At 44.5% G+C, this 26309-nt stretch overlaps 2 protein-coding genes across 6 annotated transcripts; one reads left to right on the forward strand and one right to left on the reverse strand.

Annotated features, from left to right (window-relative positions):
- Positions 1-4321: 4321 nt before the first annotated feature.
- Positions 4322-19875, forward strand: prmt7 (protein arginine methyltransferase 7). Of its 3 annotated transcripts, none has more exons than XM_076075461.1 (18): positions 4322-4686; positions 5705-5741; positions 7602-7751; positions 9050-9158; positions 9267-9379; positions 9813-9938; positions 10150-10379; positions 10472-10652; positions 11429-11556; positions 11678-11816; positions 11897-11980; positions 12071-12118; positions 12217-12306; positions 12965-13126; positions 13254-13328; positions 18044-18204; positions 19135-19231; positions 19336-19875. In XM_076075461.1, the coding sequence occupies exons 1-18, from the start codon at positions 4592-4594 to the stop codon at positions 19492-19494; spliced, it is 2184 nt and encodes a 727-aa protein (XP_075931576.1). In that variant the 5' UTR covers positions 4322-4591; the 3' UTR covers positions 19495-19875. The 3 variants fall into 3 exon arrangements, with proteins under 3 accessions (XP_075931576.1, XP_075931589.1, XP_075931583.1); XM_076075474.1 differs by adding an exon at positions 6079-6224 and having other exon boundaries at positions 4324-5741; XM_076075468.1 differs by lacking the exon at positions 9813-9938 and having other exon boundaries at positions 4324-4686.
- ciapin1 (cytokine induced apoptosis inhibitor 1) lies at positions 19869-26263 on the reverse strand. 3 transcript variants are annotated; one of them, XM_076075491.1, is made up of 9 exons: positions 26219-26263; positions 25452-25643; positions 25176-25319; positions 24872-24951; positions 24578-24737; positions 23603-23679; positions 20649-20767; positions 20318-20396; positions 19869-20233 (listed from the first exon to the last, which is right to left on the reverse strand). In XM_076075491.1, exons 2-9 carry the CDS (start codon positions 25606-25608, stop codon positions 20123-20125), a joined length of 927 nt encoding a protein of 308 aa, XP_075931606.1. In that variant the 5' UTR covers positions 25609-25643; positions 26219-26263; the 3' UTR covers positions 19869-20122. The 3 variants fall into 3 exon arrangements, with proteins under 3 accessions (XP_075931606.1, XP_075931600.1, XP_075931610.1); XM_076075485.1 differs by having other exon boundaries at positions 26136-26225; XM_076075495.1 differs by lacking the exon at positions 26219-26263 and having other exon boundaries at positions 23603-23676; positions 25452-26113.
- Positions 26264-26309: the final 46 nt, after the last annotated feature.

A 26309-nucleotide genomic window follows, 5' to 3' on the forward strand; every position in this document is an offset into this window, starting at 1 on the left:
ACCAGGGGTCTGTGTCCTGTTTCCTCTCAGTTTGTCTTTCAGGATGTTGATCGGCCACTGATGGGCAACACCTGAGCCTGGTTTGGTCCCAGCTATAAAGGCTGCCCCTCTTCTTTGGCTGGGGGCCTCCCCGCTCCTCTCCTCTTCGACTCTTCTTTGGCTGGGCCTCCCCGCGCCTCTCTGACTCTTCTTTGGCTGGGGGCCTCCCCTCTCTTCTCCTCTCCGACTCTTCTTTGGCTGGGGGCCTCCCCGCTCCTCTCCTCTTGGACTCTTCTTTGGCTGGGGGCCTCCCCGCTCCTCTCCTCTTGGACTCTTCTTTGGCTGGGGGCCTCCCCGCGCCTCTCCTCCCTGCCTCCTGTTTGGAGGACCTGGCTGCTTTGTTTTGATTGTTTGTTTAGTTTAGTTCAGTTATTGGTTCGTTAAATAAATCCTACTTTTAACTCGTCTTGTCTCCCTCATGTTATGGCCTTTTGAGCCGGGTCATGACAATACCAAAGTATATATTTATTATTAATCATGGTAGAAGCGTTCACTTTCGCGATCCCTGTCAGGTTTAAACAAACCTGCGAATTCTACCGAAGACACTGAAGCCGAGTGAAAGACAATGATGTCCAGAAGCTCAACGACAGCAGCCCTCCAGTCCGGAGCAGGAAGAGAGGTCAATGCCCACCTCCAAGGCCAGCACTGACCATCATATCTCTCAATGTTGAAGGACTGTCTACAACTAAAGAAGAACTTGTTGCAAAACTCTGCAAAGAATACCAGTGCGATATTCTCTGCCTACAGGAAACTCACCGCGGACCAAAAAACCATCGCCCCTGTGTGGCAGGTATGACCACCCTCATAGAGAGACCACATAAGAAATATGGCAGCATCATGCTAGCAAAAAATGGGACAATTGCCGAATCAACATCAAAGAGCGATGAAAACAACATTGAAGTCCTAACCACTGAGCTCAGAGGAGTTACCATCACCTCAGTCTACAAACTGCCCCCCATACCTATGGCGATGCCTGAAATACCATCATCCAGAAAACCGAAGATTGTGATAGGAGATTTCAACAGCCACAGCACACAATGGGGATACGCCAACAACAATGCAGATGGAGATGCAGTAGAAATATTGGCTGAAAACTGCCAGCTTAATCTGATCCACGACGCAAAACAACCAAAGTCCTTCAACAGTGGACGATGGAGAGCAGGTTACAACCCTGATATCGTGTTTGTCAGCCACAAGATCGCCGGATTAAGCAAAAAGCTGGTCTTGGAGCCACTGCCAAGGACCCAACACCATCCCATCGGCATCACAGTCAACGCTGCAATAACCCCAGCCACAGTTCCATTCCGAAGAAGATTCAACTTTGGAAAAGCGAACTGGCCTGGCTTCCAAGAACATCTTGAAAGGAAGATTGCCCATCTCCCAGCAGACCCCAGGAACTATGACAAACTCACTAAGCTTGTGCATGAAGCAGCCCGCAAGAACATCCCAAGAGGATGCCGCACTCAATACATCCCGGGCCTTGACGCTACAAGTACCGAACTGTACGAGCGATACCAACAGCTCTATGAATCTGACCCCTTTGCTGAAACTACCACCGAAGTAGGTGAGAGACTCATGACCTCCATTTCAGAATGCCACCAGCTGAAGTGGAAAAACCTGCTGGAGAGAACTGATATGGCAAAGAATAGCAAAAAGGCATGGAGCCTCATCCGAAAAATCAGCAACGATCCATCATCCGCAACTCGGCAACAGTATATGATCACTGCCAACCAAGTTGCGCACCAGCTGCTGCTCAATGGGAAACCCACCACTAAACAGCCAAGACCAAAGGTAGATACAGTAAAGCACTCCCAAACCATGGGACTGACCAAGCCATTCTCCCCTGAAGAGCTCAATATCAGCATCAACTCCCTTAAAACCGGCAAAGCCATCGGACTGGATAACATTTTCACTGAAGAGATCAAGCATTTTGGACCTCTGATGAGGAAATGGATCCTCGAGCTGATGAATAAGTGCATGCTGACAAAAAACATCCCAAAAATCTGGAGGAAAACCAGGATTATTGCCCTTCTCAAACCAGGCAAAGACCCAACGCATGCAAAGAGCTTCCGCCCAATCTCTCTGCTATGCCACCTCTACAAGCTGTTTGAGCGCTTGATCCTCAACAGGCTTGCCCCTGTTGCTGAACCAGCCATCATACCTCAACAAGCCGGATTCCGACCTGGCAAATCTACAACAAGCCAACTTCTGAACCTCACTCAACACATCGAGGACGGATTCCAGAAAGGACTGGTAACAGGAGCCGTCTTTGTTGATTTGTCTGCCGCATATGACACTGTGAACCACCGCCTCCTCCTAAAAAAGATCTTGGAGTTGACAAAAGACCTGGCACTCACAGACCTCATTTGAGCCCTTCTGAAAGACAGGCACTACTTTGTTGTCCTGAATAACAAGCAGAGTCGCTGGCGACAACAACGGAATGGCCTACCTCAAGGTAGTGTGCTGGCCCCACTACTGTATAACATCTACACCAACGACCAGCCAATGGACCAGAACACTGAGCATTTCATCTATGCAGACGATCTCTGTGTAACATCTCAAGAGAACTCGTTTGAAGCAGTAGAATCAAACCTCACCACAGCTCTAGAGGAGCTACTCCTCTATTACGAGCGCAACCACCTACATGCCAACCCTGCAAAGACCCAAGTCTGCTCCTTCCATCTCAGGAACCGTGAAGCCAACCGACCACTTAACATCAAATGGTCTGGAACACCACTTGAGCACTGTACCCACCCTGTCTACCTTGGAGTAACCCTGGATCGTACTCTCTCCTTTAAGGAGCACATCAAGAACACAAAATCCAAAGTCGGTTCCCGAAACAACATCCTACGGAAATTGACCTACTCCAAATGGGGAGCCACAGCACACACATTAAGATCTACTGCTCTGGCCATGTGCTATTCCTCTGCGGAATATGCATGTCCAGTTTGGGAGAGGTCAACCCATGCCAAGAAACTTGACCCAGCACTGAACAACACCTGCCGCCTGATCACTGGCTGCTTGAAACCCACCAACACAAGCAACCTTTACCTCCTCGCTGGCATTGCCCCTGCTGATATTAGATGGGAAGTTGCCAGCCGAGTCAAGAAAACAAAATCTACTAGTGATGAACGCCATCTCCTCCATGGATGTCACCCTCCGGCCCAACGGCTAAAATCAAGAAGAAGCTTTCTCAGCCATGTCCAGCCCCTAATAAAGTCTCGGGAAGAAACCAGACTCCAACTCTGGAGGGAAAAGCTTGAGAATGACTCTCCTCCAACTGTCATGGGAATACCCCCCACTGAAAACCTTCCCCCTGGCCCAGAAGCACCATGGGCTCAATGGAAAACACTAAACCGCCTCAGAACAAGAACGGGACGATCAAAAGCTGCTCTGGTCAGATGGGGCTACAAGGCTGGCCCAACCACCTGTGAATGTGGAGAAGCAGACCATACTATGGAGCACTGCCTTGTCTGCCCTCTACTACCCAACCCTTGCAACTCAAAAGACCTTGCAGTGTTCAATAAAAATGCAAAGGACTGTGTAAAGAAATGACCTTGACCTCCAGGTTGGCTTGTGTTTGTGATGTATTCATAGTGCTTGTTGCTGTGTCTTTATGGCGGATTTTTTTCTGCTTGTGAGAACTCCTTGTTTTCACTTAGATTAAACTGAACGGTTTTTGACAGTTTTTCAGTAATAACTCTGGAGAGGTCCAGTTGTGATTAAATCCATTGAGGCATCAATACTATATAATGTACAAATCTACATCATCAAAGAACCTGCAGTCAGAGATCAGATTATGCTCGTTTGAGATAAACCAGTCCTGCGCAGAATCGATCACCAGCGATCGGCGCACAACGTGCTCTGTGACTTGCTCTGACGTCATGCACGTGGTCAACGATGACCTCACGAGAGCGAGGAGGCCACAGTTTTTCGAGCCAGGCGCCACCGACTGCATGACCCAGGGCATGGTGGGAAACGCCTGGCTGTCACCGGATCAAAGAGCTGATTGGCTCTTAGATTTGACAACAAACACCACGTTTTGTAGAAAATCCTAATTTTCTGTGTAACTGTAATATTTAATGCTCGATTGTTGGCTATTAGTCGCATGTTGTGCGACGAAGGTTTAATCTGAAAACATATCTTGTGTGATTGATGATAATAAAGCTTATTTATACAACACATATCAAAACTAAACTAAACTAAACTATAAGTGGCCTACAGATCGGATCTAACCGGAAGTAACTGTTTCTGTGACTTCCTGTTTATTCTTCGAAGGCGGCTGAAAACTGTTCGTATTGACCGCAATTACTTTTTTTCAACGCCCCCTGCTTCTACCGCCTGCTCTCGTCTACTTTCCAGGCGAGAAGCAGTCCATCTCGTACGAGTCTAATGTGAGATTCGTTGCATGTGACCTAAAGAGTGTGACGTTGCTGGGAAAGATGGCGACCTCCATTGGTCCAACGCTGCATCAGTAGTGCAACTTACTTTTAGACCTTTGTACAATATTCTGTTAAAAAACAACCGGAGTGTTGTAACAGTTTTGGCAGAAATGAAGACCTTCTGTGGAAGAGCCAACCCGAGCACTGGAGCTTTAGACAGGGTGGAGGAGAGTGAGGAGTACGACTACCACCAGGAGATAGCCAGGTAACGCTAACGTTAGCTCCGAGCCTAGCATCACAGCACACGTTTGAATGGTGTGTTGTTTGCGGTTTCCTGAGAGTTGCTGAGTTTAGAACCCCATATATAATCTCGAGGATGAGCGCGTGCCTTTGTCAACAGGAAGCCAATTTAACGTTGACATTTTTTCACATCGAGTTCTTACAAGTATTTACTTTCATAGGTTCATGTTTGTTTAGTATTCATGTGTTCTTCGTGTAATTGCGTTAATATCTGCACTATGCACTTGTGACCAAGACACTGTAATGACTGAGCAGGACATTTTACAGTTATAAAATAAGCTTGAGCATTTATGTACTGTGCTATTACTACTATTATATTACACCTACAACTATACTGCACTGTATGTACTATATCAGACTATACTATGTTGATATGTTTGATGTTGATATGTCTTTCCTCATCAGATAATATTGTATTTCTATTTGTATTCTATATCAACACAGACAACACTAAGTCACTACTTAATTATAGTACATATTATACTGATGTGCACTGTTGATGTATAAACTATGCTTTATTATCACTGCTATTAATTATGCCGTATCACTCACATCGCAACATTGTCTTTGTATAGCTCTTTTATTGTTGCTAGATTTATATGTCTAATCTTATCTTTTGTTTATTTCTCAAGCAGGCTTTTCTCATCTTACTGACATCTCCTGTTAGTTATCGGCCGACATGATTGTGACCGATTGTGATGCATCAGTTACAAGTTATTAAATCCCAATATAGAGATTTGTTTTGAAACCTCATCCTGAATTCTTCCACAGACCACAAGGAATCTGAAGAAGTTTAATTCCAATTCACCCATTGTTAAAAACAACCTATCAGAGTTTGTGTTTCGTATTTGTCTAACAGTGCCTTGGGCTAATATTGATATTAATAATAATAAATAGAAAGTCAGCTACAAGTAATTTAAAACAAAAGCATCAATAATACCAACACTGGTCCATGTGACTCTGTTGTCCTGTTTATCTTTTAGGTCCTGTTACGCTGATATGCTACATGACCATGACAGGGTGAGTCAGCCATAAATATGTCTCACATGACCACGTTTGTTTGCTGTGGTAATGACGTTATTTCCAAATATGTGTTTTATATGTTAAATGAGACTGTTGCTTGATGGGAGGCCTTCTTTATATACTTGATGATAATTAGGGGTGGGAATCACCAGAGATCCCGCGATACGATATTATCGCGATACTTGGGTCACGATACGATATTATCATGATATTGCGATTTATTACTTTTTTCAACTTCAAATTATGTCCCCAAAGGAAAACTGTGTCAACATGTTTTATCTAATAAGATAAAGTTTTCAGTCTGTTCATCTCACTTCAATCATTTTTATTGCAGCAAAATAGGATTGTCAAGCAGACAGACTGACCAACAATGTCACAAATGTTGCACCTTACAAACTAACTTCCTACCAATCACGCTGACCCGGGACCTTTGCTGACCTCACCAGAAAATAACTCAGCACCATCTAGTGGACTGAAAAAGTAATTGATTTGATTTTTCTAATAGTTTATATGATTAAAGATCGATACTTGGCGTCCATGTATCGATACAATATCGCCACGCAAAATATCGCGATACTAAGCTGTATCGATTTTTTCCCCCACCCCTAATGATAATGATAAAAAACACATTGTGAACCTGGGGGGTGTACATTAGGGCTGTCCTCGAATACAGACATTTTTAATTGACAAGATTGAAAGATTAAAAAATGCTTGAAAAACCGACTTTCAAAAAATCTTTGTTGATACTCTTCGTAGTGAAGCTGCATAATGCTGATGCGCGCCAGAAAATGACGTAATCACGGTCGGCGAGTGGTCGCAGAGCTCGACCGTGCGCTTCTGGATTTTTGTAATTTGGCGTGCGATTACGTGACTGTCTCAAATAGTTCACTGATAAAAACACTTTACATGTGTAGGATTATACAAAATAGGCCAATTCGTTTTGAGATTCTTAAGAAACAGGGGGTCTTAATAACCTACGGTGCCAAGCGCGAGGATAAACAATGCTTAATCTGTCATTTTGGTTTTAGTAGACTAAAGCTCTGTTTATACTCGTACTTGGCAACGTAGTGCGAGCCTCTGCAGATGGCGCGTGGGCTCCGAGCATGAACGGAAACGGTTATGCTCAACGAGCTGTTCTTTGCATTATTCTCTGAAACGCCAGAGGGACAATAAAATGTACTGTGAAGAATCAAACAGCGAGTAACTCATCGACTGTAGGTGTAACTGGCAAAAAGCCATAAACCAAGCTCCACAGTGCTGTAAACTCGTACTCATGGACTACTTTATTGCCTTTGTACAGGCCCTGTAATTAAAGAAGTCAGGTATTACATGCATTATAAAGAAACAAAGGTTGAATATCCTGTAAACTATTTGATTTGGCTGCAAAATATTTTCTCAAATGAAGATTTTTAAGACCTCCTGCTTCTAAATCATCTAAACAGGAATTGGCCTTCTTTGCATGATCCCCAGACATGTAAATAGTGTTTTAATCAGTGAACTATTTGTGACAGTCACATGATTGTGGGCACCGTGTTTCAAAAATTGTAAAGTGCACAACCAAGTGCGGCAACCTCTTGCTGACGCTCTGCAGGCCGTGATTCGGTCATTTTCGTGCCGGCTTCACTACGTTGAGTATCAACTACGCTTTAGTCGACTTATAGACTAAGAGGGGGCAACCCTAGTGAACACACTTTTGATATACTCTGTTTATGCTCCAGTGAGTCGTGTCTTTTCTAGAACAAAAGAAAGAAAACAAACGGGATGAGGCACCACATACACTGACTTTACTAAATCCCTCTGCATAGTGTTCTCGCTCTTCTTCTGCATTGACACAGCTGATGTCCTTTCCGCCTCCAGAATAAGAAGTACTACCAGGGCATCCGGGCTGCTGTAGCCAGAGTAAAGGCTCGCGGTGAGAGGGTCATCGTCCTGGACATCGGGTCGGGAACAGGCCTACTGTCCATGATGGCCGTCACTGCTGGAGCGGACTTCTGCTACGCTGTGGAGGTAGAGATGCTCTACTACCCCCCCCCCCCCCCCCCCCCCATTTATACTGTGCAGTATCTACTCATAAAAGATATGTGTAATCTTTGAAAAGTTCTTTTAAAAAGTAACTTGATACCACCAGGCTGAAAAGCAGTGTTTTACTGTGCTTTCTGGTTGAAAGGTTCAGGCCTGTTTGGGTCAGAGGTGTGCTCTGTTGCACCTGTAACCCCACCCATCTAGTGACGGGTATCGTTAGGATTTTATCCATACGAGTACTCTTATTAATTGTGCTTATCGGTTCAGTTCCTTATCGATACTTTTAGCGGTTCTTTTTTAGAATTTTGTGAGAAAAAAAGACAATTAATTAGGAAAAGATTTAATGTTGCTTTATTATTCTTGTATATAAACTTGAGCTTTAATACAAGAAGTTCCAAAATCTTTAGTTTACATTCGCAGCCAAACAATAAGTTAAGTGATTAGCTTTCATTGATTAGCCTGTTCTTACGAACAAACTCCGTATGGCATCGCTAACGTTAAGCGGCTGCTCGACAAGCGGTAGAAAGCTGAGCATTTCTGTTCTGCTTCTTGGTCACATGTTGTGGTGAACTGCTGGTGTTACCTCCATTACTTGTGAGGGTTTTATTGCATTTGATACAACTAGAGTTCTCAGCATCTACTGGACTAAAATGTAGCCACACGGATCCTTTTCTTCTCTCTGCCATGATGTGTGTCTGACGCTGTACTGATCCGGAGTCTGTGTGTCAAGGTAAAGCACGGCTCCGCCTCTCGTGCAAAGACACAGCGACAGAGAGAGGAGGTTAGAGACGACGAGATCTCACTCTGTAACTTTTTAAAGTACCGATAATAGAACCGTTAACTCCGGACCTTGTCAATACTCCAGGTTTTTACAAATTTGTAACCGGTTCCCGTTTAGAGCCGGGTTCCGGGGAGCGTCCCTATAGCCATCGGTGATGTCATGGAGTCCTAAAGGACACCTGTACATCACTGTAGTAAGGAGAGAAGGTGAACCATTGGAGGTCAGCAAAAACTCTTCAGTTTATAAGACGACACAATTTGCATGTACCGAAAAACACCACGACAGCTTTAAAACAAAGCTGTTGGAGAATTCCTTGATGCTCTGTGCTATGGGTGTTTTTTATGAAATGAAAGTATTTAATTTTAAGTCTAGCATATTCACACTGGCTCTCAGAAATTCTAGCAGGTGTGCTTAATTACCCTGCTTCCTTGTTACCTTCACATGATTTGCAGCGTTTCCCAGACTGCCTCAGGAGTCTCCTGTGTCTCCTTTGTGTCGGCAGGTTTTCAAGCCTACGGCTGAGGCAGCGCAGTGCATTGTGGAGAAGAACGGCTTCTCAGAAAAGATCAAGATCATCAACAGACACTCCACTGATGTCACCGTGGGGCCAGGTCACACACTGCTTCTGCACTACATGAATACTGGGGTCAATTGAAGTCACATGTATCTGTGATTTTATACAATACAGAACTTTGTGTCGTGTTTGTAATTGAACGCAGATGGAGATATGCAAATGAAGGCCAACATTCTGATCACAGAGCTGTTCGATACAGAGCTGATAGGTGAAGGAGCGCTGCCCAGCTATGAACATGCTCACCAAAATCTTGTCCAGGTGTGTGTGTGTAAATTTATGTCAATGTGTTTGCATAATCTGTAGGTTTTACACTGGTCATGAACTTTAAGAATTAGTTTAACGACCAATATTGTAATAAGTGAGATTTTCATATTTTTTTTTAATTATAAAGCAGGTGTAGATGCTGTATAAATACTGTGACGGTATCGAAACATCAATCCATGTAGAAACACACACAGCCCGTATTCAGAAACTGTGCCTTTAAACACGCAGTCAGGATTTCTGTACCGTTGTGATGTCACAACTATACAACATATGTCCTGTAATCCATTAGAAGTCGGAGGTCGATTATTCCGAGTCAGTATTTCTTTTTTAAATCAACAACTAGGGAACTAGTTATGAAAATGTAATATGACTTATACAAACATAGACTATTTCAGTTTCATACGTAAACAATCTAAATGTGTCCCAGTTTCCCGTTGCAGGAAGTAAACATGGACCCAAGCTGTTGTTAAGCAACACAATTCCGTTGAAAAGCGCTAAAACAGAGCTTTTCAGACAGAGGGTGAAGAGATTTATATTTATACTCCAACAGAAGGTATGAGAAAAGTAAATGAGTTTTTTGAGCATTAAAGCATGTAAACACAGAAACCCAAAATACAAGTATGAACCTGAAAATGAGCATCACATGTGCCCTTTAATATTTGTTAAATCCAGTGATGCATAAAACAAACTACAGCTAGTGGAGGTGAAATGTCTAATCCCAGCTGGTTGTGTGATCCGTCTCCTCGTGTCCCTCCACCCTAAAGGAGGCTTGTGAGGCGGTCCCTCACCGGGCCACCGTCTACGCCCAGCTGGTGGAGTCGGAGCTGCTGTGGAGCTGGGTTCAGATGCAGCCGGTGGAGGTGGAGGGGGCCCACCTGGTCCCGCCGCCCGCCATGGGCCACTGTGCCGGAGCTCATTCGGTGTGTGATATCCAGCTGAGCCAGGTGTCTCCTCGCAACTTCACCCCGCTTGGTCCCCTCTGCACCATGTTCAGGTACACGAGTGACACACGTCTTCTCCTAGATCCTTTTCTCTCAGCATCAGTTTTTCACTCTCTCCCTTCTACACTGTCCTCCCCCCTCTCAGTGTGGATTTTAGTAAGCCAGTGAGTAGCGCATTCCAGTCTCACACCTCCCAGTTTGTGGCTCGGTCCAGCGGTCGGGCCCAGGTCGTCTTATCTTGGTGGGACCTCGACATGGATCCCAGTGGAAGCGTCGTGTGCACCATGGCTCCTAGCTGGACATACCCACAGCCAAAGACGGCTCCGGTGAGTTATAGGACACTATGGGTGTTTCTCAAAGTCAAGGATGTTGGTAAGACGGGTCCTTCCAAGTCGGGTCCTTCATTGTAGAAAGCACACATTGAAACAGTGTAGTGCGTGTGCCGGTGTGTAAAAGAAAAGAAAACTCTTCATTCAAACACAACAGAAACTAAATAAAACTCTTTCCACTTCCAACAATCCCTAACTCTGGTTTAGTCGAAATAAAGTTTTAATTCCCAGAGTTAGATGTGAAAATATGCTGACTTTATAACTTTATAGCCTCAGTGCTATTAATTGCTCGGTGAACGAGGCTGTTCCTGAGCGATGCAAGTCACATCAAACCTTTAAATAAGGCTTTGATGATCTACTATGAGGGAAGATTCAGCGACTGGATTGGCAAATGTCTCACCTCAAATTTGTTCAGAAACCGATTGCCAAAATCTGTCTCTGAACAAGTTTGAGGTGAAATAACTGAAAGTCTACCAGCATATTAACCGTTTCCAAATCAGGGCACAGGAAATGCATCATGGGCACACAGTAGCATTGTGGGTGTCTTTAGGAGCGCGGAGGAGACTTGCATGCATCATGGAAAAAGGACTCTTCCCTTGTTAGAATTGGAATGATCCTAGACATCGACACAACACTCGTTCAGCGGGATCCGGTGACAAAGCATCCTTCTAAATTCAGCCGTTGATCTTATTTGACTTTGAGAAACACGCTCCGCTCTGATGTTCTAAGTCAGACTCCTATCAAACTCTGCTGATCATTGCGATGTGTTTCAGTGGCGGGACCACTGGATGCAGAGTCTTTACTTCCTGCCTACGGAGAGCAGAGTGACAGAGGGGGAGGAGCTGAGTCTGACCGTTTGCCATGACGACTATAGCCTGTGGTACGGCCTGCAGTCCCCCAGGTAACAGCTCAGAGGCTTCACTTTAGAAACACTGTTTAAATCGCCTACAGCTCAAAAAACAGCAGCACTTGTTTTGCAAACCCTCATTTCTTCTTTGTTTTATTCTGGTTGCCGTCTTCAGTCAGCAGGACTCACAGGCTGAGGCTCCTCCCACTCGGCCCTGTTGTACCTGCCAAGCCCACCTGGTTTGGACTCGACCGCGTTTCGGCGAACTCAACGACAGGCGGCGCACAGAGAGCTACGTCAGCGCACTGCGCAGCGTAAGTGGAGGGCCGCCGAGAGTCCGAGCTGTCTGATACGGTTGTTGTTGTTCTCTGATCGCCTGTTGTGTTCACTCCAGGTCATGAGGGAGGACAGCGTCTGTCTTGGCGTCAGTGATGGAAGTCTACTTCCTGTGTTCGCTCACATGATCGGAGCCAAGAAGGTACTCTGCTTTGACCGTGCCGCGCCTTTCTAAACCAAATACCATACTGTGTTACTGATGTGTCTTTTTATTCTTGGGGCCTCTACCCAGGTCTACGGTCTGGAAAACTCCAGAATGTCTAAACAGGTTATTAAGCAGGTAAATAACTCACGACTGTACCACCTCATCTTTGAGAGGGTTATGGTTTATACCAACACAAAAACTCTGATGCGATGTGACACATGTTCCCTCTGCAGGTGTTGGAAGCCAACTCGATGGAAGGAGGTGTTGAGCTGCTGGAGATCCAGCCGGAGCAGCTGACCAGTGATGATCTCGGAGGGGAGCAGGTACCTTTTGAACAAGCTTATAGTGGTGCTACAGTGTCTTTTTCCATAGTCAAAATGTTTATAATTCATAAAATACAAATGATTACGTAGAGTACAAATATTGTCGCTTGTTGAATTATCACCAACTCTGCTGTTCCCGTCAGATGCTAAAACGGAGTGTTTTAGCATCTTTTAGCTCATTGTTTTGGTTTTCAAGGCCGCTTTACATTCAAGCTTGGTTTGTGCTCGCAGTAGCGTCCCCAGGGTGAGGTGCATGCGCCAGAAAATGTCATCGCGAGTGAAAAAAAGCTCCAAAAAGTTCTGAATATTTGTAGCTCGGGCGTCAGTTTTTTTGATTATTATGCAACAAAAAGCACGTTGAGCATGAGCGTGTTCGTAGCTTGTGCGCCGTCTGTGGAGAACAGCGCGAGTATAAACAGACCTTTATGATTCATGCTCACTGCTCTCACGAACATCAACTTGCTCTACTGCCCCCAAGTGGCCAAAAAAACTAACTGGTAATGCTGCTTTAACTCTTTGCTCTCCAATTGGTCATCTGAACATTTGTTGGAATTCAAACCATCTGATAGCTTTTAAAGCCAAAAATCTCACTCAAATGTATTTTGTAGGATTCAGAAATGTGTATCCCAGTGGATTGAGTGCAAAGCTTCCTCTCCAGATCTCTGTCCTGATGGGTGAACCGTACTTCAGCACCAGCCTCCTGCCCTGGCACTCCCTGTTCTTCTGGTACTGTCGGACCGCCCTGGCAGGCCTCCTCCGGCCCAACGCCACCATCCTGCCCTGCTCTGCCACACTTCACATGGTGGCTGTAGAGTTCCAGGTGAGAGAGACGGGAATATATTTATACATATAAATGTTTTTTTTTAATTACGTCTACGATTTAAAGAAACAGGCATAAAGGAATAGGCATTATTTTTTGAATTAGTTGTCTTTTCTGTGTTTCTTAGGATTTGTGGAGGATAAGAGCTCCGTGTGGAACATGTGAGGGCTTTAATGTCTCACCCATGGATGAAATGGTCCAGGTAAAAGTTTTATTTATGAATTTCTGTCATTTTCTTTTTACATCTAGTAAAATCTTCAGGTACAGACGGTGTATATTTTCATCATGGAGAAGAAATGTCTTAATCAGGAAACTATAAAATAGAATTCATGACAGAGAGCTTTATAGTTTTTGTTTGTGTATTTAAGTTCAACGTGTACACCTGCGTGTTGACCTGCACAAGATGTCTGTGGTTTTAAGTAGGAGCATGATTCAAACGGAGAATACTAACATAACTAGTGTTGTACTATTTGTCGAATTGTATTGAAAAAAGATAAGTTTCAAAAGTCAGAACTTGTTTTTATCTGATGAAATATTTCAGCTTCAACCCACATTTGTTGGCATTTAGCTATTCAAAAACGTTTTTACTGCGGTCAAAAAAACCTCTGACCTCTGACCTGCAACAGAAGTTCAAAGCTTCATATTGTTTAATATATTTTTAATAACAATTGCTGAGGATAAAAAGGCATTAAATTAAGTGAATTCCATCCATCCATTTTCCACCGCTTATCCGGGGTCGGGTCGCGGTGGCAGCAGGGCAAGCAGGCCGACCCAGACCTCCCTCTCACCGGCAACATGTTCCAGCTCATTCTGGGGGATCCCGAGGCGTTCCCAGGCCAGCTGGGAGATGTAATCTCTCCAGCGTGTTCTGGGTCTTCCCCAGGGTCTCTTCCCAGTTGGACGTGCCTGGAAAACCTCCAGTGGGAGGCGTCCAGGAGGCATCCTAATTAGATGCCCGAACCACCTCAGCTGACTCCTTTCGACGCGAAGGAGTAGCGGCTCGACTCCAAGCTCCCTCCTGATGACCGAGCTCCTTACCCTATCTCTAAGGCTGAGCCCGGCCACCCTACGGAGGAAACTCATTTCGGCCGCTTGTAGCCGCGACCTTGTCCTTTCGGTCACGACCCAGAGTTCGTGACCATAGGTGAGGGTAGGAACGTAGACCGAGTGGTAAATTGAGAGCTTTGCCTTCCGGCTCAGCTCCCTCTTCACCAAGACGGTCCGGTGCAGCGCCTGCTTTACTGCTGCAGCTGCACCGATCCGTCTGTCGATCTCCCGCTCCATCTTACCCTCACTCGTGAACAAGACCCCGAGATACTTGAACTCCTTCGGTTGAGGTAGGCACTCCGTCCCCACCTGGAGGGAGCAATCCACCGGTTTCCGGCAGAGCACCATGGCCTCAGATTTGGAGGTGCTAACTCTCATCCCCGCCGCTTCACACTCGGCTGCAAACCGTCCCAGTGAATGCTGGAGGTCACGATCCGAGGAGGCTAACAGGACCACATCATCTGCAAATAGCAGAGAGGCGATCCCGAGACCCCCGAAACTGATGTTCTCCACCCCCAGGCTGCGCCTAGATATCCTGTCAATGAAAATCACGAACAGGACCGGTGACAAAGGGCAGCCCTGGCGGAGGCCAACACCCACCGGGAACGTGTCTGACTTATTGCCGAGAATGCGGACACAGCTCCTACTGCAGTCGTACAGAGACCGGATCGCCCGTTGTAACGGGTCCGGCACCCCATACTCCCGCAGCACCCCCCACAAGATCCCCCGAGGGACCCGGTCGAAAGCCTTCTCCAAGTCCACAAAGCACATGTAGACTGGTTGGGCAAACTCCCAGAGCCCCTCCAGTAGTCTTGCGAGGGTAAAGAGCTGGTCCACTGTTCCACGGCCGGGACGGAATCTGCACTGCTCCTCTTGAATCTGAGGTTCGACAAGCGGTCGGAGCCTCCTTTCCAGCACCCTGGCATAAGCCTTCCCCGGGAGGCTGAGTAGTGTGATACCCCGGTAATTCGAGCACACTCTCCGGTCCCCCTTTTTGAAGATGGGAACCACCACCCCGGTCTGCCATTCCATGGGCACTGATCCCGACCCCCATGCGACATTGAAGAGGCGTGTCAGCCAGGACAGCCCAACTATGTCCAGCGCCTTCAGCATCTCAGGGCGGATCTCATCCACCCCCGGCGCCTTGCCACCAAGGAGCTTTTTAACTACCTCAGCGACCTCTGCCAGGGATATGGGTGAGCCTCCCCCTAGGTCCTCAGGCGCTGCCTCCTCTGCAGAGGACATGTTGGTCGGGTTTAGGAGTTCCTCAAAGTGCTCTTTCCACCGCCCGACGATGTCCTCCGTCCAGGTTAGCAGTTCCCGTCGGATGATCGACTTTGTAATCGTATCATTTGATTTGCGGCCGTATGTTTTGGACACTCGGGTGAAGAGAGGAGCAGTGCTGTCAACTGATCACCACCTGGTGGTGAGTTGGATCAGATGGCAGGGGAACCGGTTGGAAAGACCTGGTAAACCCAAACGTGTAGTGAGGGTAAACTGGGAACGTCTGGCGGAGGACCCTGTCCGGGAGGTCTTTAACTCCCACCTCCGGAAGAACTTCTCACACATCCCGAGGGAGGTTGGGGACACGGAATCCGAGTGGACCATGTTCAAAGCCTCTATTGTGGACGCGGCCGCTAGGAGCTGTGGCCGGAAGGTCATCGGTGCCTGTCGTGGCGGCAACCCGAGAACCCGGTGGTGGACACCGGAGGTGAGGGAAGCCGTCAAGCTGAAGAAGGAGACCTTCAAGGCCTGGTTGGCCCAGGGGTCTCCTGAAGCAGCTGACAGGTATCGGCAGGCCAGAAGGGCTGCAGCTGCGGTGGTCGCGAATGCTAAAATTCGGTTGGCCTCAAGGAGGTTCTGGCAAACCATCCGACGGCTCAGGAAGGGAAAGCAGGGCTTACCCCAGGCTGTTCTCAGCAGGGGGGGGGGAACTGCTAACCCGGACGGAGGACATCGTCGGGCGGTGGAAAGAGCACTTTGAGGAACTCCTAAACCCGACCAACATTAAGTGAATTAACGGTTTTAAATATTGTTGTCCATTAAAGACTTTTAAAAGGAATCCGTTTTATTATAACATGCCTTCAATTGAAATATTAACATTCATACGCGCTGTTTATGTACAGATTTGTGAGTAAACCCTCTTTTTGAATGAGGCCCAATGTCCCCAACACAAATGAGGACATAGAAGGGGACGCATCCTATTATTTATGGTTTGAACACTGGTGAGGAGACGTTTTATATCCATGATGTGTAGCTGAAGTTTAAAGGGCCTGTTATGAGTTTGTGTTTTTTAAATCATGTACAGTTGTGTGAAAAAGTGTTTGCCCCCTTCCTGATTTCTTATTTTTTTTCATGTTTGTCACACTTAAATGTTTCAGATCATCAAACAAATTTAAATATTAGACAAAGATAACACAAGTAAACACAAAATGCAGTTTTTAAATTAAGGTTTTTATTATTAAGGGGGGAAAAAAATCCAAACCTACATGGCCCTGTGTGAAAAAGTGATTGCCCCCCTCCTGTTAAAACATAAATTAACTGTGGTTTATCACATCTTTGGAAAGCTGAGTTCAATTTCTCTAGCCACACCCAGGCCTGATTGCTGCCATACCTGTTCTCAAACAAGAAATCACTTAAATAGGACCTGCCTGACAAAGTGAGGTCAACCAAAAGATCCTCAAAAGCTAGACATCATGCTGCGATCCAAAGAAATTCAGGAACAAATGAGTCTATCAGTCTGGAAAAGGTTACAAAGCCATTTCTAAAGCTTTGGGACTCCAGCGAACCACAGTGAGAGCCATTATCACAAAAGACCCCAGAACAACATCCAAAGAACTGCAGGCCTCACTTGCCTCAATTAAGGCCAGTGTTCATGACCCCACCGTAAGAAAGAGACTGGGCAAAAATGGCCTGCATGGCAGAGTTTCAAGACGAAAACCACTGCTGAGCAAAAAGAACATAAAGGCTCGTCTCAGTTTTGCCAGAAAACATCTTGATGATCCCCAAGACTTTTGGGAAAATACTCTGTGGACTGACGAGACAAAAGTTGAACTTTTAGGAAGGTGTATGTCCCATTACATCTGGCGTAAAAGTAACACGGCATTTCAGAAAAGGAACATCATACCAACAGTAAAATATGGTGGTGGTAGTGTGATGGTCTGGGGCTGTTTTGCTGCTTCAGGACCTGGAAGACTTGCTGTGGTAAATGGAACCATGAATTCTGCTGTCTATCAAAAAATGAGAATGTCCGGCCATCTGTTCGTGACCTCAAGCTGAAGCGCACTTGGGTTCTGCAGCAGGACAATGATCCAAAACACACCAGCAAGTCCACCTCTGAATGGCTTAAGAAAAACAAAATGAAGACTTTGGAGTGGCCTAGTCAATGTCCCGACCTGAATCCGATTGAGATGCTGTGGCATGACCTTAAAAAGGCGGTTCATGCTCGAAAACCCTCCAATGTGGCTGAATTACAACAATTCTGCAAAGAATGAGTGGGCCAAAATTCCTCTACAGCTCTGTAAAAGACTCATTGCCAGTTATCGCAAACGCTTGATTGCAGTTGTTGCTGCTAAGGGTGGCCCAACCAGTTATTAGGTTTAGGGGGCAATCACTTTTTCACACAGGGCCATGTAGGTTTGGATTTTTTTTTTCCCTTAATAATTAAAACCTTCATTTAAAAACTGCATTTTGTGTTTACTTGTGTTATCTTTGTCTAATATTTAAATTAGTTTGATGATCTGAAACATTTAAGCGTGACAAACATGCAAAAAAATAAGAAATCAGGAAGGGGGCAAACACTTTTTCACACAACTATGTTTTTGAAAATAATTCTTTAAAAACATAACTCTCCACATCCGTCCCCCACAGAGATCTCTGGATTTCCGTGAGTCCCGTGAGGCGGAGCCCCACCCTCTCTGGGAGTACCCGTGTCGCGCTCTGACCCGGTCCACAGCGGTCATGACCTTCGACTTCACCCAGTGTATCCCTCAACAGCCAATCAGCAGTCAGGGCTCGCTGCCGTTCATAAGGTACTGAGTTTTCCCAGGAACCACATACCAAAGTATGAAAGCTGGCTTATTCTCAGGCAGGGGTATTCAATTATAATTCAAGGAGGTCCAGTTAGAGAGAATTTCCTCATGCAAAGGTCTGGAACATCACAATAATGTCTAACTTGATTTAGGTAAACAGTAGACAACAACTGACACTTCAAAATAAAGAAAGTTCAATTGAATAATACCTCAACAATATTTATTGTCAGTTTTCAATTTTAACTGGATGAATTATAAATAATAAATACTATAGTACTTCATTTTAGAAAAATTAATATAACTGAATTGTCCTGCAGCTTCAGTTCATTCAGTGTGAATATTATATTATCATCTTCTAAAAAGAGAACGTTGTGGACTTTGGACTTTATCTGTGGTTATTAAACCACTTGTTTCCTCTCTTAACATCATTGTTGGACAGTGAATTCATGTGTTAGGGTTCTGATCATATTGGGCTCTTAGATTGTTTATTTTCTGTGACTTTATTTCGGATGTGAGTGGGTATGTTTACTAAAAAGACTTGTGCTTTGTCTCGTAGTGGCGCTTCACGTTGCTGCTTTTAATAATCGCCACGTCTCTGAATATATGAGACATACTGGTTTTGAATGAACATATAAGAGTCTGTCCATTCTTGGTTAAAGACTCTGGTCTCTCAGTCCACTTTCCTCTGTTTGGAGAAGTCTGTGTGCTTCCTGGACCGCTGAATAAGGGCAGTAAAGGCTGGAAAAGCTGCGCCAGTTAAAATAGAAGCGCTCCGTCAAAATTAAATAATTCTCAATTATCCATCGGTTATAAGTCCAGGGTCCAGATATCACGGCGTCTGGGTGTGGATCCGGACCCCGGTCCACCTATTAGTGAGCCCTGGTCTAAGGGTTACAGTAGAGTTAAACAGCCTGTTTGAATGCGTTTCAGGAATGGTCGTTGCCATGGTGTTGCGCTGTGGATGGAATATCACCTCACCGCTGACATCACTGTCACTGCAGGTCTGATTGGACCAATCAGTGAGCAGGTATCACAGCCTCTCCTTAACATCCTTAGTTGTCTGTCTTTAACCGTCAAACGAATTGCGTCAATTGTTTTTTTGACAATGTTTTTTCTGTGCCTTCCTCGCAGGGCGAGTGCGAGTGGAGTCGACACAGGAAACAGGGAGTGTATTTTCTCAGGTCGCCGTGTGAGAGCTCAGACGACGGCAGAGCCGCAGTGTCTTACAGCTTCACCTTTGAACCCGGTCTGGGAGACATTAAGATGGACTTCAGCGTGGAGGAACAGTGATGAACTGACTCTCGAGTAATGTGCTTTTACCTCATGTCGCCGTTTTTATTTTATTTTTATATCGAATGCACATTTAACATCTGTGGTTCGGCCAATATGGTGTTATTGTTCTGACTCACTGTCTGAAACATGACATTCAGGGCTTCCCAAAAGCAGGTAGCAATTGTACAATAAATGATTCAACAAATTCAAAATGTGTGTGTCACTAACTGGCTGATAGATGTTCTGTGGGTTAGTTTGCAATTAGGGGAAAAAGAAAAAGAACCGGTCACCTGCGTCACAAAGCCAAAATGTGTTCCTGAAATGTTGATATATGAGAATGTAACATCTGGGGACTATTGGCCATGTTCAGTTAAATAAATGTGTTGCCTATGAACAGAAGTCTCGCTTTAGTTTATTGTATTAAAATGAAACTCAAAAATATCATTCATAATTGACAACAGCAGGAGTCAAAGGCATCACAATCTGCACTGGTGAATCCCAGAGGAAACCAGTTGTAATTTCAAAGCAGAAGTGTCTCACTGAGCGGACAAACGGGCAGAAAGTGTCTCCGGGGTGGATGGGGAAAAGAAAAGGAATGTAAAATGTTGAAGCATGAGCAGGGGTAGCATGTGTGAAGTCCAGTGTTTCAAGCGTCTGTCAGCGTCTTCTTGTCCAGCACGATCTTCTCCCCCGGTTTAAACACTGGCATCCCCATGTACGGGCAGCTGGCACATCGGAACGCATCGCCAAGGTAACACTGCCACAAGTAGAAATCATTGAAATTGTTATTTCTTCTGTTAGGAAGAGGAGATATGGAGTGAACATAACTAAATATACTCACACTTCCACAGGCTGATTTTGGTAGATTAGTCTTCTGGTTTCCTTTACTCTCCTCCAGCTCCTCAGCAAGACCACACGTGCTGCACACAGGTGCAACATTTTTATATTAAATGCTTTCCTAAGCTCAGATAAATGTAAAAAAATTTGAAAGCCCGGCTCCTTCTGTTGTGCACTGTGGAAACTCTTTACTGTCTGTATGCGTTGATTTGGTGGCAAATGAGTTTCCCTACTGGGGATTAATAAAGCTTTCTAATGTTATCGAGCTGCGACCCAACAGACCCACGGCGTGCTTTGGCCTAAAGTTTTAAATAACAGCTGTTGGGTGAACTCACCAGTTCTTGCAGGCTTTCTTCTTGGTGGCTCCTTCTCCACACGTGGGTGCTTTAAGAGAAGCTGGGTCTGGCTTCTTCAAGTCATCCTCATCCAGCAGAGCATCGGAGTCCACCAGGTCCTAGAGAGAAGGGGAACCAAAGGGATGAGTAGGATTCAGTAATTATAGGAAGTACAGTGTTCAGAAAGACATGTGCTTGATACTCCCAATAACAAATATATATGTAAGTACAGTGGTGTATAAAGTACTCAAAAGCCATACTTGAGTAAAAGTAAAGATACCTTACTGGAAAACTACTCCAGTAAAAGTCACCTATTAGAATACTACTTGAGTAAAAGTCTTAAAGTATCTGATATTTATTGTACTTAAGTATCAAAAGTAATTTTCTGATATTAAATGTACTTAAGTATTGAAAGTAAAAGTACAAGTAAATGCTGTTAATAAAAAAGCAAAGGGTCAGAATTATGAAGTTTATTCTTTTAAGTGCTGTGGCCACCAGGACCAAGGACATGGAGCTGTGTTGAAAATAATTGGGTTGGCTGTGATCCATCCAGGAGCAACAATGTTCAACATAATATATTGTACATAGTATACTTTTGCATCTACTATGAACTTATCATCATAATTCTCCGAAAAGCAATATGACACTATGAAGGAGTTGTAACAGTGCGTTTATAAGTATGCTCATTCCGACTAGAGGATGTAGAGGGCAAATGCATAATATTGTGTTCAGCAAAAAATATCCACTTGATGCATCAGGTCAGTGTTGTGAGAAAGGACACCTGCCTTGTAAACTCCTATGGGCCTGATTTGATCACAATAGGCAAAGGTTTTGCTCAAGCTGAATCTGCAATTGGGCAACTGCTACCATCATAACTCCATCTGATCATCCACAAAATGACTCAAATATCAAAACATGATCAATACTAAAGCAGCACCGAATGTAACAACCCAGTCATTACTTGAAACTGAAAAATGTCCTGTTCATCTTCAAAAGAAGTTTGTTTTCAAAATTGCGAGAATTCAGTCTCGCTCTTCTTGGGCTGAAGACTAGTCCTGCGATGCTAAACAGCCTTTCACAGGCCGCTGAGGCAGGTAGAGGCGTGTTCAGCTTCACAGACAGCTTGCGCACAGCTGGGAAGGATTTCCCTAATGCTAACACTAATGCTAACCATAATGCTAACACTAATGCTAACCCTAATGCTGCGCTCTCGCGGCTCCTGTCAATCCTATGGTGTGGTGGCTAGCTATAGGTAACGTTAGCCAACTAGTGCTGCACAACTGTCAACACTTCCTCAGCTCACTAACTCGCTAGCGATCCACGGGTGTTGGTCTTCGTCACCACCGTCGTTTGTTGCGGGAGTAGCAGGTGCTTCCATTTCTGCTTCCATCATGAAATCAGTCATCGTAGAGTGAAATTCTGCTCATGTAGTTGCTCGCTAGCTATAGCATATAGCATCCTGGGCATCACTGGGAATCAAAACACCGCGGCTTTGAGAGCACTTGTTTGCAATTGCGCATTAACCAATGATTTAACTTGCAAGCTAGGACCACTGATTCGCCAAACCTGCTTGTTGCAGTCTCTGTTCCACCACAGTCCCCGACGTTGGTCTCATGATTCATTTTGTTTCTAAAGATAGATTTGATTTTGTAGCGAGTAACGAAGGTTTCAGGGGAAATGTATCGGAGTAAAAGTATCAGTTTTCTTTGCAAAATGTAGTGAAGTAAAAGTAAACAGAAATATAAGTAGTAAAGTAAAGTACAGATATCCAAAAAAACGACTTAAGTACAGTAACGAAGTATTTCTACTTCGTTACTATACACCACTGTGTAAGTATATATACACTGCCGTTCAAAAGTTTGGGGTCACTGAGAAATTTCGTTGTTTTCCCTGAAAACATACATGAAATTAGTTTAAATAGGAAGAAATGTCATTGACAAAGTTTGAAATAATGATTTTTAATTTAAATAATACTTTTCAAATAATCCTCCAGCAATTACAGCCTTGCAGACCTGTGGCATTCTAGCTGTCAATTTGTTGAGGTAATCTGAAGAGATTTCTCCCCATGCTTCCTGAAGCACCTTCCACAAGTCGGATTGGCTTGATGGGCACCTCTTGCGTACCATACGGTCAAGCTGCTCCCACAACAATTCAATAGGGCTGAGATCCGGTGACTGCTGCTCTATGACAGACAGAATACTAGCTGACTGCTTCTTTGCTAAATAGTCCTTACATAGTCTGGAGCTGTGCTTTGGAAATTGGTTCTTTGTTTTTGGCCATTTTGAGCCTGTAATGGAACCCACAACTGCTGATGCTCCAAATACTCAACTAGTCCAACGAAGGCCAGATGTATTGATTCTTTAACCAGCACAACGGTTTTAAGGGTTTTCTGATGATCGGTTATTCTGTTGAAATGATCAACTAGCAAACACAACTTACCATTGGAATACAGGACCTCTGTACGCCTATGTAGATATTTAATATCAAAATCAGCTGTTTACAGCTACAGTAGTCATTTGCAACATTAACTATGTCTACACAATATTTCTGATCAATTTGATGTTATTTTAATGGACAAAACATGCTTTTCTTTCAAAAACAAGGGAATTTCTAAGTGACCCCAAACTTTTGAACGGCAGTGTATATAAACTGCGGTAACATGCGGCAGAGTGCAAAACCGTGATACAGTCAGCTGACGTCTGACTTCTGATGCTCTTAAAGCAGTAATATTATGGTATGGATGACCTCAGAGAGATGGGAACCACAGTTTTGCACTCGGCCACTCACATAGTCTTGGAAAAGGAGGAGTACTCGGCTGATTGCAATCTGCAACTTGGCCACTAAATCCCACACACTGTCCGTGACATGTGTGACTGTGGAATGTCAGGTGGTGCGCTGCGGTCCACTTTTGAGCTGGCCACACTGTATTTAATGACACAGAATCCACAACTCACCACATCATCATCGTCCATGTCGTTGGCTGACAGTGTCCACATTTTGACAGCGTTGGGATCCAGAGCTGGTTTCTCTGCTGGAACCACAGAAGTTTGTGTAAATTGAGTGATTGCCTCACATACCACCATAAAAAAAACACACATACTGATGTTGACAATAGACAAGAAACTGAGAACAAAAAGTATTTTTGAAGAAATCTGAATATTTGTTCACAAATCTTACTCTGTGGTATGACCTCTCAAATCAATAACCTTTAATACTTTAAGCTCACCGCTGATTGACCTATAAAACGACTCATTTTGTGATAGATCACATCAGTTTGCAATTCACAGATTAGCGTTATACAATAGATAAGGGATAACATCCGCTATCAGTTCCTGCATCTTGTGCTTGTGAAGCTGTGGACCAAGTTTAAGGCCTGTTGATTGAAATGATCTATAAACTATAAACCCCAGAGAGCAGAAATGATAATACTGCTTCACAAAGACGCACATACACACGTGGACAAAACTGTTGGTACCCTTCCGTTAAAGAAAGAAAAACCCACAATGGTCACTGACATAACTTGAAACTGACAAAAGTAATAATAAATAAAAATGTACTGAAAATTAACTAATACAAATCAGACATTGCTTTTGAATTGTGGTTCAACAGAATAATTTTTTTTTTTTTAAACTAATGAAAATGGCACATTTGTAGAGCCAGGTTTGTCATTTCATCTTACCTTTATCCAACAATGTGTGTGATTCGAGAGGTCATCATGCTTTTTCTTAACCTTTTGTGGTCTAACGGAGTGTTCTTGACCATTATGAGACATTATAGTTTGGACAGAATCTGACTGGTGGTTTCAGAGGCATCACATGTGACAGACCAGAGCAAACGTCCCAACAGACTCCGAGTGGTCTCCTTCAATTTAACATGTGTGGACAAAAGAAAACGCTCAGAACAAACAGGAAAACTGCTCATAAACCTACCTGGCTTTTTCCCGAATGAAAGTTTAATCTGGCTGGATGATCCCACCTCGAAGGTAGGTTTGGAGGCAGATATGCGGACTCGAGACAGAGCGTTTCCTTGGTAACCAGTGGCCGTCCTGAGGGAGCTCAACGCCTCGGGACTCAGTTCTGCTTTACTGACCTGGATGGGGAATGAAGCAAGAGGTTCGATGGGTCAAAAGGGAGACATTTTATAATGGGATGTCACTGGTGCTGATGTTTACGTTTTAGGTCTTTACGCTCTTTGTGTGTGTGTGTGTGTAGCCACTCAAGCACCTCCGTCACCGACATGAAGCCTGACAACTTCAGAGCTGACAGCAGCTTCTCTGCAGTCTTCACACTCTGCGCCTCAGCTCCTGACACACCGAAAGAAACAAGTCAAACACACTGTGACACAATCAGAGTCACATCCGTATCAGTGCTGCCCAGTGACCTGGTGGATAAAGACACCTGTCCTAGGTTGATTTGTTTTACTTTGATATGTTAAGGGGATTATATCTGTGTTGCATTTCTAGTGTACTTTGCCATTATAGTGGCATCAGAGGACTTTTACATGTATGTAAAAGAAGTTTGCATTCACCTGTAACTGCTTCATCCAGAACTAGCTTCCCACCAGGTTTGAGCACTCGAGCCATTTCAGCCAGAGTCTCTGAGCTGTGGATGGAGGAGCTGTCAGCCAGGAGGCAAGAAAGCACCCAGTCAAAGGTGGACGCTGAGTGGGAGGCTGCGGAGGGGAGAGGATCGTTTCACTACTGACTTTGTGTTCATGCTACCAGGATACATCACAGCATGTGCTGTAACGTTGTGGTGATAACACATTATTTGATTCATAAAGCAAGCGTGTTGGATCACTCACAAAGCAATAATCTCTCCATGTTCTCCACTGACACATGGCAGCCAGCACCAACAATGCCACCCAGTTCCTCTGCGTACTGCTTCAGGGCTGCTGGTGCTGAGGGCTGGGCCCAAACCAGCAGCACCTTGTCGCCTGTTCTGATGCCGAGCTCTGCCATGACTTTCTGAATATCTCTGTCCGTCACTGGATTATCTAAAAGCGAAAAAACGTGTACGTTAACTGGAAATGATCCAACCACCACAATGAACCAAACCGATAGCACAGTAACGTCTCGTCATAACATTATAGATTATAAGAATAGGAATAAGGTCTAAATACAACCGTGATTGTGACAGGCCGTTGTAAATACTGTTACAATATTTAAAATACAATGGTATTAAATGAAAGGAAACGGCAGGTTCTCTCGAACATCAACGTTAGTTTTATTGGCAAGTCATTCCTCTATAACGTTGCTTCATAGTCAAGAAATGTGGTCGTTTATTCCAGCTTTAGTTCTAAGATGTAACGTTGAAAGGGTTAACCCAGCTAACTACTAGTTAGCGTGTTAGCTTGTTTGTTGACACAGGTGAACTGAAAAGCATAGGTCATGCCAAGCAAGTAGCGTGACGCAGAAAACGCCGGTGCTTATCATAAGGCATGCTTTTAAGTCCAGTACACGGCTACCCGCTAACAAAATATACTTACACTTTTGGATGATTGTTCTATAAAGTATTTGGTGGTTAAATTACTGAAATACATGAAAATGTCAATCATATGTACTAACTTACCTAACCGATAGCTTGATGAGAGCTTCAGTATGCGTTTCCGGTTTGTTTTTTCAAAATAAAAAGAATTGCTAATGTGTTGTAACGTTTGCCC

This window comes from Anarhichas minor, unplaced genomic scaffold, assembly GCF_050575085.1.
Source record: "Anarhichas minor isolate MPS153535 unplaced genomic scaffold, ASM5057508v1 ptg000005l, whole genome shotgun sequence".
Classification (NCBI taxonomy): Eukaryota; Metazoa; Chordata; class Actinopteri; order Perciformes; family Anarhichadidae; genus Anarhichas; species Anarhichas minor.

What these genes read in the sequence shown, in the direction of transcription:
- prmt7 (XM_076075461.1), top strand. Translation starts at nt 4,592, where the DNA reads ATGAAGACCTTCTGTGGAAGAGCCAACCCGAGCACTGGAGCTTTAGAC. An exon ending in GGCTCGCTGCCGTTCATAAG is followed by an intron (nt 18,205 to 19,134) that starts GTACTGAGTTTT and finishes AATGCGTTTCAG; the next exon opens with GAATGGTCGTTGCCATGGTG. An exon ending in TTGGACCAATCAGTGAGCAG is followed by an intron (nt 19,232 to 19,335) that starts GTATCACAGCCT and finishes CCTTCCTCGCAG; the next exon opens with GGCGAGTGCGAGTGGAGTCG.
- ciapin1 (XM_076075491.1), bottom strand. Translation starts at nt 25,608, where the DNA reads ATGGCAGAGCTCGGCATCAGAACAGGCGACAAGGTGCTGCTGGTTTGG. An exon ending in TTCATTCGGGAAAAAGCCAG is followed by an intron (nt 23,680 to 24,577) that starts GTAGGTTTATGA and finishes CTGTGGTTCCAG; the next exon opens with CAGAGAAACCAGCTCTGGAT. An exon ending in AAGAAAGCCTGCAAGAACTG is followed by an intron (nt 20,397 to 20,648) that starts GTGAGTTCACCC and finishes ACCTGTGTGCAG; the next exon opens with CACGTGTGGTCTTGCTGAGG.